Genomic DNA, 12,733 nt, shown 5'->3' with positions numbered 1-12,733 from the left:
ACTGGAAATGGATAATGCATTTGTGATTTTGCTGTTCAACTAAAAATAAAAATTTTTATCGTTTTTGTCTTGTACAACCAGAATCATTAACAAGTACCAAATGATTTCAATTAATGGCGTCTTTATTATTGGTTGATACAACTCAAAAACAGAGGTACAGGAGTCTTCTTAAATATTGTGATTTGAGGACACCCATTCGTTCACACCACACAGGCTTTCAAGTAGAGAGCAGTCTACCTCCAGGTCACCTCCTCTCCAGGCTTCAGTTCCCTATAAAAAGAAGAAAAATTTGAAGTTTTGTAAGATGTTTGGCTTTCGCAGAACAGAATGATGGATGAGTACAGTTTTACACCAGAAGATCACTACTGGAGTTATCGGCTGAAAGTGGAAAAGTGTAGAAACAAAAAGTGTTATATGGTAATCTATTAAAGTGGATTTGCATAGATATAGAAGGCAGTTGGTTATTAATTGAGCCTTTTTTAGGAAAAAAAAAGGAGATAGGAGTCAAAGTAACCTTAAGGATTTATAGCACTAGCTTTTTAGGAAAATTTACAGGTGGATTTTTTATGAAATTGCAGATTTCATGTATTTATAACTTTGCCCAATTGAAAATATCCATGCACTAAACTAATAACTCCAGGCCATGGGCTATTGTGTACACAGTGACAAACATCACCATGAAGTCAACATAGTAGCTTGTCTTTAAATTCAAGAATAACCTGAGGGGTTTGTTTTGTTTTTATTTGGTGAACAGTCACTCGTTCTTACCTTCCGTACAAAGCACTCTTGTTTCTGAAAGCTGTCAACTTCTGGTCCTGTTGCTTGTCAAGGTACCATCCAATGACAAAGCCTGTGGGGACAAATATGTGCGCCCAGTACTGGCGGGCAAAGGCTGCCAAGTTCACCATGGTTCCTACCTAAAAAGAAAAAGAGCATGGGTTTTATACTCCCAAATTAAACTTATGATTGCAGTTGTGCATTCATATTTGTATAATAAGAAGAATGGATACAGGAAAGCACAAGCATAAATGATACAAGAACATTTACCACTATTGCTGAACAGCCTAATCTCTGTTTAAGCTATTTGAAAGGCTAAATACTAATATAGCAATATCTTATTGCTTTCTTTTAAGATACACCATTGATACACTGGCACCACATAGATACCCCTGTTAAATAAACAAATCAGTTATTAAATCATGATTTTAAATGAGGCTCTCAAATGAATAAGGGTAAAAGTTAACTAAAATAAAATTAAGGGAAATACTGTTAAAAGTGTAGGAAATCAGATCACTTACAACTGAAGTGACTTATTAAAAGTAATAATGAACGCAACGACAGCTTTCTGCTTTTAATTCCATTTCTTTCCATTTAGTTACACAGATTTAGATTTTGCATGTACTCGGGTTATCTTTGTCTAATGTTAAAATTTGTTTGATCTCAAACATTTCAGTGAAACAAATTTTTTTTTTTTAAACTAAGATCAGGAAAGGGAGAATGCTTTTTATATTGTGCCACCATCATTATTTTGATCATGCTGCGAGTCCCAACCATTAAAAGAGACGTTGTAATGTTTAGCAACATGTAGTATTCTGGGGGTAGCCCATGTTCATAGATTTAGAGGACCTGCAAAAAACTTCTAGAAAACAAAATTAGCTAATGTTGTCAACTAAAAATGACAGACATTTTCTTGCACAATAAGCACAACAACCGAGTGTCTTTAAACGCCTACTTTAGATTCTAAGAATGTGTACACCTTGACAATGATTTACAACACTTCTTTATGCACTTCAATGAGGTTTGACAGGCAAACCTCATTAAATGCACATCAGACCACGGTCACTTCAGTTATCATATGGTAGCCATGCATTACATTACAGCTTTTATATATATATATATATATATATATATATATAAATAAAGCTGAATACTAAATATCCGGTAAGTCTGCAGATCGTTCATCACAAACTTTTGGTATCCTAGAGAGAGGCACTTGGCTAGCTAGCCTGTCAGCTAGTTAGCCTTAGCAATATGTTTTAAGATGTAGTTAAGGATTATTTCTAAGATGCACTGGTTACTGTATTGTCAGTACAACAAACACATTAAAACGCACTGGCTCGACCAAAAAAGAATAATGAATGTAATATTAATATCTAAAATAATACCTTCTGTTTACACCAGCCGCGGCCTTCAGTTCCTCATTCAGCAAGCGAAGGACATCGGATTCTACCAACTGTAAACTTACGACGAGGTGGTTTCATATTTTTAAATAATACATTTTAATGTCAAAGCACAAGTAGTGGAATATTAGATACGATCCAACACTGAAACTATGATGTTAAAGGTGATGTGTTCAGATACCTTTCGAAAAAAATCTAAATGTAGTGTTTTAGAAGAGATTTAGAATTATTTAGTAACGACACCACCATTTGTGGTATGCTCCTTTGCCCTCTCACACATGATGCAGCGGCAAGTATGTCTGCCGCTATCAAAAACGCGAGCCAAAATGGTTTAATTTGGGAATAACAGAAAAAAAGGTTGTTTTTTATTCCAGAAGACTAATCCATTATTTTACAATTAATGGTATGGTGCACGCTCCTTTGTTAGTTCATTTACACTCATTAGCTAGCACTGTAAATACACTTTGCTGGGCAATCTGCTAACAACTCTAAGCTAGCTGTGGCTAGCGACAAAACTATGTTTACATTATATTTACTTACAGCCTGTAAGCTGCATACATCACTGGTTAAAATTGTGCAACATTACGCTATTAGCCTCACACAGATTTTAATGGCAAACTCCAACCATGGTTGTGTTTGTTTTCTTTGTTGATTAAATTGAATGACTTTTCGCAGAGTCGCACTCACACATAAAGAGCCACGGGCCTTAGAGTTAGTAGGAAAGGTTTCGTGGTGAGGATAACATGCAAGCACAAATCTTATATTTCAGCTCGACAACTGAAGAACCATGACGTCCATTATCAAGCTGACAGCCGTGTCAGGGGTTCTGGAGGAGTCTGCCCTTTGTTACCTGCTGCAGGTGGATGAATTCCGCTTCCTCTTGGACTGCGGGTGGGATGAGAACTTCTCCACGGAAATCATAGATGCTATGAAGAGGTCGGTATACCGCCAGTCTTTCAAAAACAGTTGATGTTTCTATTTTTTTTAAACTCTTAGCAAAAAGTAAATGTGCCTTTATGAACTCACTAAACAGTACACCCACAGCAGTCTGGTTTATTGATGACTGACCTCCCCACCGTGAAGTAGGGGAAAGAAAGCTTGTGCCGACTTTTTTACTGACATAAAAAAAAGTTTATAATACTACTACTGCCCGTCACCCCTCCCAGGGTATGGGCTGCCAAAGGTAGATCTCCAGAGATTTCTGTCCTGGCCATTCTTTCTAGATGGGTCCAGGTGTAGCCCATCATTTATAATACTATAGTAAAAAGCTTCTAGTCCACAGATTATATGGTTCTGTTTGTTGGTTTCTGTCATACCACATATTAGACGATGGATGTAGGTTTTGTTTGAGTCTGAAAGTCATCTGCGAAGAAATCTTAACATCAAAAACCCAATGTACCTCACTTACATGTATGTTGAATTTGTACTTCTTCTGTCTCATCTTGTAGTAGAAGAATATCAGGCACAAGGAGATGGTTTAACATATATGGAGAGATTTCCAAATTTAGTCCTTTGCTTGTTTATGCTTTCATTAGCATGGATAAATGTATGTCTTCTAATTCTTGCTCTATTGCTGTTTCCTATACATATATACAACATGAATTATCTAATTAATACTCTAATGGCAATTTTGTAGATGTTAAGATTTTCACTGGGCGAAAGAATTAGATTAGAAGGACAGTTCCAGTTGAACAGTTTGGAGACAAAATGCGTGTGTATGTGTGTGTGTGTGTGTGTGTGTGTGTGTGTGTGTGTATGTATATATATATATATATATACATACACACACACACACAGTCATACTGCCCTATCAGCTAGGGCTGAACGATTATGGAAAATAATCTAATTGCGATTTTTTTGCCCCAATATTGCGATTGCGATGCGATATGCGATTATTTTTTAAGGTCTTTGTCTTCTGTATTATTAAACAAAGACAAGCAATACATCATATAGTATGGCCAATACTATATTACATTAATTTTAAACTGTTCTTTCCTGGAAGACAGACCTCTGTTATGATGACATGAGGTGATGCATGAATTGATGACTGACATTTTTATTTAACTTCTTCAATCACAACAGTATATTTGAACATACACAATAGTTTATTTTTAGCTTACAAACATCTGAGCATAAAGTGCTGACAAGGAACCCTGGTGTAAACATTAAAATGAAAGTCAGTACAATGTGCAGATTGCAGAAATATACATAAAAAAAAATCAGTGGCTTTACCACACTCAGTTTTTCGACATCTGTGAACTACTAGACAGTCATTCAATTAAAAAATAATATTAAATAAATAAAACTAATAAATAAAAAATACACACATCTTACTGATCTCTGCAGTCAGTAACATTACACATAAAGTGCAAACATAATAGCAATTGTATAAACACACACACAAACACGCCTTTAAAATTTAAAGGCGTGAAATTGGACGGTCTAGCCTTCTGAATCAGAAGGCTAGTTCTGATTAGCGTCACCGCTGTCTCGGTGGAGTTTAATAAACTCGGCCGTCTGCTTCTTGCTATCTAAAATATAACCAGACACTGGCGTAAATTCTCGACTGTCTCATACTTCTGTTTAATAAGTTTTCTGTTTGACGTTTAGTCAGCTGTGTGAAAACCAAGGAGGAACCCACCCGGGGGATTAATAAAGTTTTATTTTATCTAATCTAATAACTTTAATCTCAGCCAAACCGATTTACTCACGAACAAACAAAACACTGAAAAAAGCCCAACAATGACATTTTTAGGTTGTCTAGGTGACTTATATATTACGTTTAACCCGAGCAGAGAAACTCCGCGGTGATCTGAAAATGATGTGCCGGGAGTTGTGCCGTTCTCGGCCGCATCAGTAACCCTCGAGCTCCCGGCTAGCTGTCGAGCTGGTGGGTAGCAGACGCCTCTGAAAACGTCGAAGCACTTTTGCAAATATAGGATATCTTGATAAACCGAGCAGATATTTGATGTTTACACAACTACTTTCTCGCCTGAAAATATTTTAAAAGTTTATTTTGTGACCCAGAAAGATTAGTATGAGTAATTTTAAAACTTAGTAGCGGCCGCCATTGTTGGAAACTGGAGTTTGGCTGGGCCGCGCTATGAATTCTGGGATATGGTAGTAATTTGGACAGCCTTCGGCGCGTCGCTGTGACGTAATCGGTCTACAAATGCGGCCTCAGGAGGATGCAGCCCATGAATTTGGACATGTCCAGAGTATAATCGCAGCCTTTGCGGTTAGAAAATTGCACTTGATCATGTCGCGATATTATCGCAAATGCGATATATCGTTCAGCCCTACTATCAGCACTCCAGTTGTAAAACCCTGTGTATTATAGTGCTTTATCACCAATGAGGAATTTCATACTCATTTCTAACTGTATCGGTTGGATGAACATCTATAGAGTCAAAAATAAAAGGCACAGCTCTACTCTTGAGGCTTCCAAACTACCTAAACTCTCCTCTCTTCTCACATCTAATAACAACAGCTACAGAGACAGTGGTTGAATTGTAACTTGCAGAGAAAAAATGTTTTTTAAAGTCTTATTTTAGTGCAAACTCAGGAAACCTCTAAATTGATTTTTACACAATAGCTATCTTAACACCAGGAGTATCAGAAGTAACCCTTGAAGCTCTTGCTTATAGAGCAAAATGACTGGGTTTGTATCAGAAATTGGTGAGGGTGGTCTCTGCCTATTCAGTTACCCTTGGAAAAAACCCCAAAACTATTTCAGTGGTTGTCACGTCTTTATTGATATGTATTGAGGTATCAAAACTCATCATTAAGGGTACAGGGCAGTTCATGAAATGTCATCTTTGTTGAGGGGGAAAGCATTAAACACAACTTTAAATATTTCCCATGTGCACATGTTAGTTGGCTTTGTTTCTGGAACTGTGCACCTTCTAATCTTGAATGAATCGCAAACTGTCCTCAAAGTAGAGGCCACTAGAAGCCTATATTTCCCTTGTAAAATGTAAAGCTTTATTATCTGTTTGAACTCCTTGTGAATGCGTATTGTTCTCCTTTAAAGAAGAAATTTTGATCTTGTGAGACGAGACTGTGCGATTGAATAAAGATTTGAATTAAACCACTCCACTTTTCTGGGACTTGAACCTGCTGCAATGCTCTTTTTCCCCCTCTCCAGACATGTTCATCAGGTCGACGCTGTGCTGCTCTCCCATCCCGACCCCATACACTTGGGAGCCCTGCCATACGCTGTGGGCAAACTGGGGCTGAACTGTACTATCTATGCCACAATTCCTGTCTACAAGATGGGGCAAATGTTTATGTACGATCTGTATCAGGTAAGAAGGGGATATGGGTAATGCATGATTTAATTAACAGAGGTTCTTTTTGGCTTGATTACCATTACTTTATTAAATTCTCTCTTTCTTTCCATGTAGTCCCGAAACAACAGTGAAGATTTTACACTGTTCACACTTGATGATGTGGATGCTGCTTTTGATAAGATCCAGCAGCTGAAATACTCTCAGATTGTCAATTTGAAAGGTGTGTTTTATTTGCAGAATAGGTGTTATTCCCTGTTTATGCACCACATATAACAATGTGATTGTTTATGTATTTTTTTTTACCTGACAGGAAAAGGGCACGGTCTTTCCATTACTCCTCTTCCAGCCGGTCACATGATTGGAGGCACTATTTGGAAAATTGTGAAGGATGGGGAGGAGGAGATTGTTTACGCCGTGGACTTTAACCACAAGAGAGAAATGTAAGCAAAGAAAACGTTAATGTGAAATGAAATTTTATTGCTTTAGTTTGGCTCATTGTTAATGCATTCTTTTTCTCTGTGTACTCCAGCCACCTCAATGGCTGCTCACTGGAGAGCCTCAGCCGTCCATCCTTACTTATTACAGACTCCTTCAATGCGGCGTATGTACAACCACGTCGTAAGCAAAGAGATGAGCAGCTACTTAGTACGTATTAATAGCCACTGGGCGCTTTAACACTAACACTATTACATCAATAATATGCGAGTTCATACTGCCATATTCTAACGGTTACAGATTTTATTATGTACATTTGTAATTCTCTTTTTCCGTTCTTCCACAGCCAATGTGATGGAGACCTTGCGTGGTGATGGCAATGTCCTTATTGCCGTAGATACAGCTGGGCGTGTGCTGGAACTGGCTCAGCTCCTGGACCAGATTTGGAGGACAAAGGATGCTGGGCTCGGAGCTTACCCACTCGCTCTGCTTAACAATGTTAGCTACAATGTAGTGGAGTTCTCAAAGTCCCAGGTACTGTTAACTGTTTGTTTTTTTTCACATCGGAGAAACTATTGAAATATTCAGATTTTTCCAGTCAAAACTTTCATTTTGTTACAGAGAGAGCACAGCAAATAATACATATTTGTTATAATTCTTGAATTCATTAATCACTGATCCTTTCTAGGTGGAGTGGATGAGTGACAAGCTCATGAGGTGTTTTGAGGACAAGAGGAACAACCCGTTCCAATTCCGACATTTGACCCTGTGCCACAGTCTGGCAGACCTGGCCCGAGTACCCAGCCCCAAGGTGGTGCTCTGCAGCCAACCGGACCTTGAGTCAGGGTTTTCTCGAGAACTTTTTATCCAGTGGTGTCAAAATGCAAAAAATTCCATCATCCTGACGTACCGCACCACACCTGGAACCTTAGCTCGCTACCTCATCGACAACCCTGGAGAAATGATGCTGGATCTGGAGGTGAGGCCTGCAGTCATAATGTTGATTTGCTGTACCAGAGGGTTGATATCTGCCCCATGGGAAGCTCCTGATGCTAATATGCAGACCCGGCTTAGGAAGAAACAAAACGTGTCAGTTTGTCATTTACACCGTATCCATTTGCCACTTTTTCTTGTTACAACAGGTCAAGAAGAGAGTAAAACTCGAAGGCAAGGAGCTGGAAGAATACCTGGAAAAGGAGAAACTTAAGAAAGAAACTGCTAAAAAACTTGAACAAGCAAAAGAGTAAGTTTCTACAGAAAAAGACATGAGATGACTCGTAGCTTAAGGGTTGCATGTATTTTCTCTGTGACGCTTTTGGTGTTACAAAACGTTTCATCAGTCAGTTCACGAGTACGACAGCAAATTAGGTTTGGAAAAAATGCCATCACAAATGCAAACTGTGGTCTAGACTTCAAATCTCAAACATGCTGTTTAAAAGGAAATCTGTAACTGCGAGATGAGTCATAACACGTTTATGACAAACATTTATATTCTACTACCGAGCAAAAATACGTTGTCTGCTCTTAGATAAATTAAACTTTTAAGTATAGAATTAATATTTATTTTATGGGTTTGCAGGGTGGATGTGGACTCCAGCGATGAGAGCGATATGGATGATGATCTGGATCAGTCGGCTGTAGTAAAAACCAAACACCACGATTTGATGATGAAGGGCGAGGGCAGCCGTAAAGGCAGTTTCTTCAAACAGGCCAAAAAGTCATATCCAATGTTCCCCACACACGAGGAGAGAATCAAATGGGACGAGTATGGAGAAATCATCAGGTACTCGATACTAATGCACAAAAACATCAGATGACTGATGAATGCAGGAGGCCACTAATGTGAAACTCTGACTTTTATCAATGATAATATAATAATAAAAACCAATGTTACCTTTTAAAGGCTAGAGGAGTTTCTGGTTCCTGAATTGCAAGCCACAGAGGAGGAGAAGAGCAAATTAGAATCTGGTTTGACCAATGGAGATGAACCTATGGACCAGGATCTGTCTGTAGTCCCCACAAAATGCATCTCAAGCATAGAAAGTCTTGAAATAAGGTCAGTGATCATTGTGATAATTTGGCTGTGTTTTCTCAGCCATTTTAACTGGCCATTGGCAAACAGTACAGTAGAATCCACCTCCACGTGATTGAATATCAACCTGTATGATGCTGAAAATTGTTATGTGTAGTCAACAAGTCTCTGGTGTCTCTGGCGCAGTTCTTGTCCTAGCAAGGGTAGTGTTGAAAGGCTTGACCTCATCTCTGTTTCTTCACAGAGCAAGGGTCATGTACATAGACTACGAGGGTCGCTCTGACGGGGACTCCATAAAGAAGATTATCAATCAGATGAAGCCCAGACAGCTGGTGATTGTTCGTGGGCCACCAGAAGCCAGTCTGGACCTGGCAGAGTCCTGCAAGGCTTTTAGCAAGGACATCAAAGTCTACACGCCTAAACTGCAGGAAACTGTGGATGCCACTAGTGAAACCCACATCTACCAGGTTAGCTTCATTTAAGGCCTGTGTAATTATATTTTTAATAAAGTGTGTTTATTTGTCTTTTTCCCCCAAAATTTAGTAATGGGTGCATTTGATCTTATAGCTTAAATGTGTTTTATGACCTTAAATATGAAGTATTGTGTTGCAATCCTTCCAAGACTCGTCAGGGTCTTCATACTATCTTGTTTTCTGTCCTGGTAAAGGTGCGGTTAAAAGACTCCTTGGTGAGCTCTCTGCAGTTCTGCAAGGCCAAAGACACGGAGCTAGCGTGGATTGACGGTGTGCTGGACATGCGTGTAGTGAAGGTGGATACCGGCGTGATACTGGAGGAGGGTGTGAAAGACGAGGCGGAAGAAAGCGAGCTGGCTATGGACATCGCCCCCGATCTTGACATTGACCCCATCAACATAGCAGTCACGGCACAGCGAGCCATGAAGAACTTGTTCGGAGAGGACGAGAAGGAGTTTTCCGAAGAGAGTGATGTCATTCCCACGCTGGAACCACTGCCACCAAACGAGGTGGGGAGCAGAAATCTTGCTGTCTTGAATGATTTTGCAGTTCTTTTTGATGGTTTATGTTGCATAATGCATCCACACACTGTATTTAAAAGCTGGACAATCTTCCATGTATTTCTAACTTTTCTTTTTAAAACTTTAAGTTTGACTTTCTTTCCATCTCCAACCATGCCCATATTTGGACAAGATATCACAAGCTAGCTTGGTTAGCAATGTGCTATTGTGTTTTCTAGTGATGTGAAATGAGATGTTAATTTTGGCTTGTGCAAAACAGCAAATTTCTGTACAGCTGTTTTGCTGTACAGAAATTATACTTAGATTAAGACTGATTGTTACATGTGACTCATAGAGTAGCCCTACTCTAATCTATTCATCGTTTTTTTGGAAGGGGGTTTCCCCCAAGGGGCCACATAAAAATCAGGACTATGCACGGCCGCACCAATATGCTGAACTTTTTGGCCTGCAAAATAACTGTCGCAATACTGTCGCATTCTATTGAAGAACACTTGAAATTTACAACATATAAACAAGTAGAAAAACATTTATGATCTCATAAATCAAAGAAAAGAGTGGACAAATTTTCACACAGAGTTCTCAACCCCCTGTCGATCAATAGCCATTTAAGGCATGTTTTCATTGACTTTACTTTTCAAGCCTAGGGGCTACAGCCAACTCTCATGAACCATCTTTAGCTGCTCTGAGATAGTCTCCTAATTGTGAGCTCACAAAATTCTGCTTATATCTTCCAGCTCTAAACTTTTTCTCTTCGTCTCCCAGTGTCAGGCTCTGCACATGTTCTAAACACGTGTTTGAGTGGAGGACTTTCAAATATTCACTTTCAAGTTTATTTTGCTGCTGTAGAGTTGTTAGATATTTTTGAATGAGAGATCAAACACAGTCTGTTTTTCCCAGTGTGCCCCAAACATTTAGATGGGTCAGTGATGTTGTACGAGTGAGTGGTCCCACCTCTGAGTGCGAAGAAAGCTAAAGAGGGTGGAACGAATGCTAAATAGGGCGCTTTGTTTCGATTCAGCTCAGAGAGAATATGTGATCGTAAGGCTTGTTTTTGCTGCTGCTCATTTTGACAGGTAGCCTCATTTCCTTGCAGTAATGCAAATTGTTTTGGCAAATGAAACAACATGAGCAGCATGTGACTTTTAGGCCCAAATAGCTGCTACAATTAGTGCATAAAACTTATTTTGGCATTTTAATGTCATTTGACCAACGTACGATGCAGAAATGATCCCTGAAAGAAAACTTTTCCCAAGGCTCGTGATGTGATTGTGATAGTCTGCGTCCAAAAGAGTGAATAAGGAGTCTTTGTAGGAAAAGTTTGACCCTGTTTCACTCTCTCTTCAGATTTCAGGGCATCAGTCTGTGTTTATCAACGAGCCTCGTCTGTCTGACTTCAAGCAAGTCTTGTTGAGAGAGGGCATCCAGGCCGAGTTTGTGGGAGGAGTGCTGGTATGCAACAACATGGTGGCCGTCCGCAGAGTAAGTATCCTTCCTTCCCATGAAAGAATACTAGATAGATAGAAAACCAGTCAATTAGTCATATTAAACCTGCCAGTGTTTCAAATAATTGTGTTTTAAATGCTGTTTGAAAGACCGTTTCTCTTTACACTCTTGGCTATAGTGACATGAGACTCTAAGCCATCAGATGCAGCGATGCACAGTTGAAAATTAATCGCATGAGACACACTAACAAAAAATTACAACAAACTGTGCTTGTCCATTTGTTTGATTATAGATTGTGGATCCCGAGCAGTTCCTTACGGTGCACTGAGCACGTCATTTCATATGTCATGGGAAAGTCTGGGGTGTAGAGAAAAACAGGTGGAAGCAATAGGCTGTAAATCTGCTTCCTGTTTTCTCTTAAAGTGTATTTGCATGAACAGGAGGAAGAAAACTGGTTTTAATGTTGATACTCTGTAGGTACCTGACTGTTTTTCTAAGACAGACTTGAAAAATTGAGTACTTTAACGTTTCTTTACTTAAGCACAAATACCCCAAATGGTAGTTTACACACAAAGAGAAACAAATACAGCGTGCGTAAGTAGGCTACCAAAGCCCCAGCAGCAAATTAAAACATCTCACCTCAGCCAAAAGATGCAAATAAGAAACACAGGCAAAGCTTCAGAGCTACAGAGAAAGTAGGAGTGAGCCAGGATACTAACAACAACCTGCATAATTGACAAGAACTTAAAATAGATGCAACCCAGAAAAGGAAATCAAAGAGAGCTGAGACTCGTAAAGGAGTGCGGTGTTTAACTGTAAAATCTTGATGCAGATTCATTAGACGCTTTCATCCAAGTTTGTAGGAAGGAATGGGGAACACACTTGTTTTTAAGGTCTGGTGTGATGTACAAGGCTGGTGAAGGCTTGCTGTGTGAGGACCTGGTGGATGACCTGTGCATGTTTGCGCTCTCTTTGTCCAGACGGAGGCCGGACGCATTGGCCTGGAAGGCTGCCTGTGTGACGACTACTATAAGATCCGGGAGCTCCTGTATCAGCAGTACGCTGTTGTATAGCTGCAGCAGAGCACACCATGGAAATACAGAGACAAGCCTTTACAAGGACTTTACCCAGAGAAGATGCGTGTACCTCTTCCCGATGAGCAGTTCCGACTGTTTCACTGCAAACCGTGTTGAACATTTTCCTTTTCCTGTACCTTTTATAATTTCTTTTCCAGGTAATTTTTTTTTATTGGTAGTTTACCTCAATAATGGCAAAGGCAGATGCTTCCATGGACTGACATCTTTGTGTGAACAGATTCTGAAGTCCTCCCTCTTTACAATCACATCCAAGTAAATGT

General features: G+C 39.4%; 2 protein-coding genes across 3 annotated transcripts; one reads left to right on the top strand and one right to left on the bottom strand.

Annotated features, from left to right (window-relative positions):
* Positions 1-119: 119 nt before the first annotated feature.
* Positions 120-2,228, bottom strand: ndufb1 (NADH:ubiquinone oxidoreductase subunit B1). The gene is made up of 3 exons (XM_085373180.1): positions 2,166-2,228; positions 769-917; positions 120-270 (listed from the first exon to the last, which is right to left on the bottom strand). The coding sequence occupies exons 2-3, from the start codon at positions 906-908 to the stop codon at positions 234-236; spliced, it is 177 nt and encodes a 58-aa protein (XP_085229306.1). The 5' UTR covers positions 909-917; positions 2,166-2,228; the 3' UTR covers positions 120-233.
* Positions 2,229-2,466: 238 nt separating this feature from the next.
* cpsf2 (cleavage and polyadenylation specific factor 2) lies at positions 2,467-12,733 on the top strand. 2 transcript variants are annotated; one of them, XM_085372074.1, is made up of 15 exons: positions 2,467-2,537; positions 2,950-3,116; positions 6,328-6,487; positions 6,587-6,692; positions 6,783-6,912; positions 7,002-7,117; positions 7,254-7,441; positions 7,596-7,886; positions 8,050-8,150; positions 8,487-8,690; positions 8,811-8,963; positions 9,184-9,406; positions 9,607-9,921; positions 11,278-11,412; positions 12,357-12,733. In XM_085372074.1, exons 2-15 carry the CDS (start codon positions 2,968-2,970, stop codon positions 12,447-12,449), a joined length of 2,364 nt encoding a protein of 787 aa, XP_085228200.1. In that variant the 5' UTR covers positions 2,467-2,537; positions 2,950-2,967; the 3' UTR covers positions 12,450-12,733. The 2 variants fall into 2 exon arrangements, with proteins under 2 accessions (XP_085228200.1, XP_085228199.1); XM_085372073.1 differs by having other exon boundaries at positions 2,467-2,583.

Source organism: Diplotaxodon limnothrissa, linkage group LG15 (genome assembly GCF_057381915.1).
Source record: "Diplotaxodon limnothrissa isolate DT_005_m linkage group LG15, D_limnothrissa_male_GT1.1, whole genome shotgun sequence".
Taxonomy (NCBI): Eukaryota; Metazoa; Chordata; class Actinopteri; order Cichliformes; family Cichlidae; genus Diplotaxodon; species Diplotaxodon limnothrissa.
Note: the sequence above shows the minus strand (reverse complement) of the source record. Positions and strands in the feature narration are given on the sequence as shown.

What these genes read in the sequence shown, in the direction of transcription:
- cpsf2 (XM_085372074.1), top strand. Translation starts at nt 2,968, where the DNA reads ATGACGTCCATTATCAAGCTGACAGCCGTGTCAGGGGTTCTGGAGGAG. An exon ending in TTTAACCACAAGAGAGAAAT is followed by an intron (nt 6,913 to 7,001) that starts GTAAGCAAAGAA and finishes TGTGTACTCCAG; the next exon opens with CCACCTCAATGGCTGCTCAC. An exon ending in AAGAGATGAGCAGCTACTTA is followed by an intron (nt 7,118 to 7,253) that starts GTACGTATTAAT and finishes GTTCTTCCACAG; the next exon opens with CCAATGTGATGGAGACCTTG.
- ndufb1 (XM_085373180.1), bottom strand. Translation starts at nt 908, where the DNA reads ATGGTGAACTTGGCAGCCTTTGCCCGCCAGTACTGGGCGCACATATTT. An exon ending in AAGAGTGCTTTGTACGGAAG is followed by an intron (nt 271 to 768) that starts GTAAGAACGAGT and finishes TTCTTTTTATAG; the next exon opens with GGAACTGAAGCCTGGAGAGG.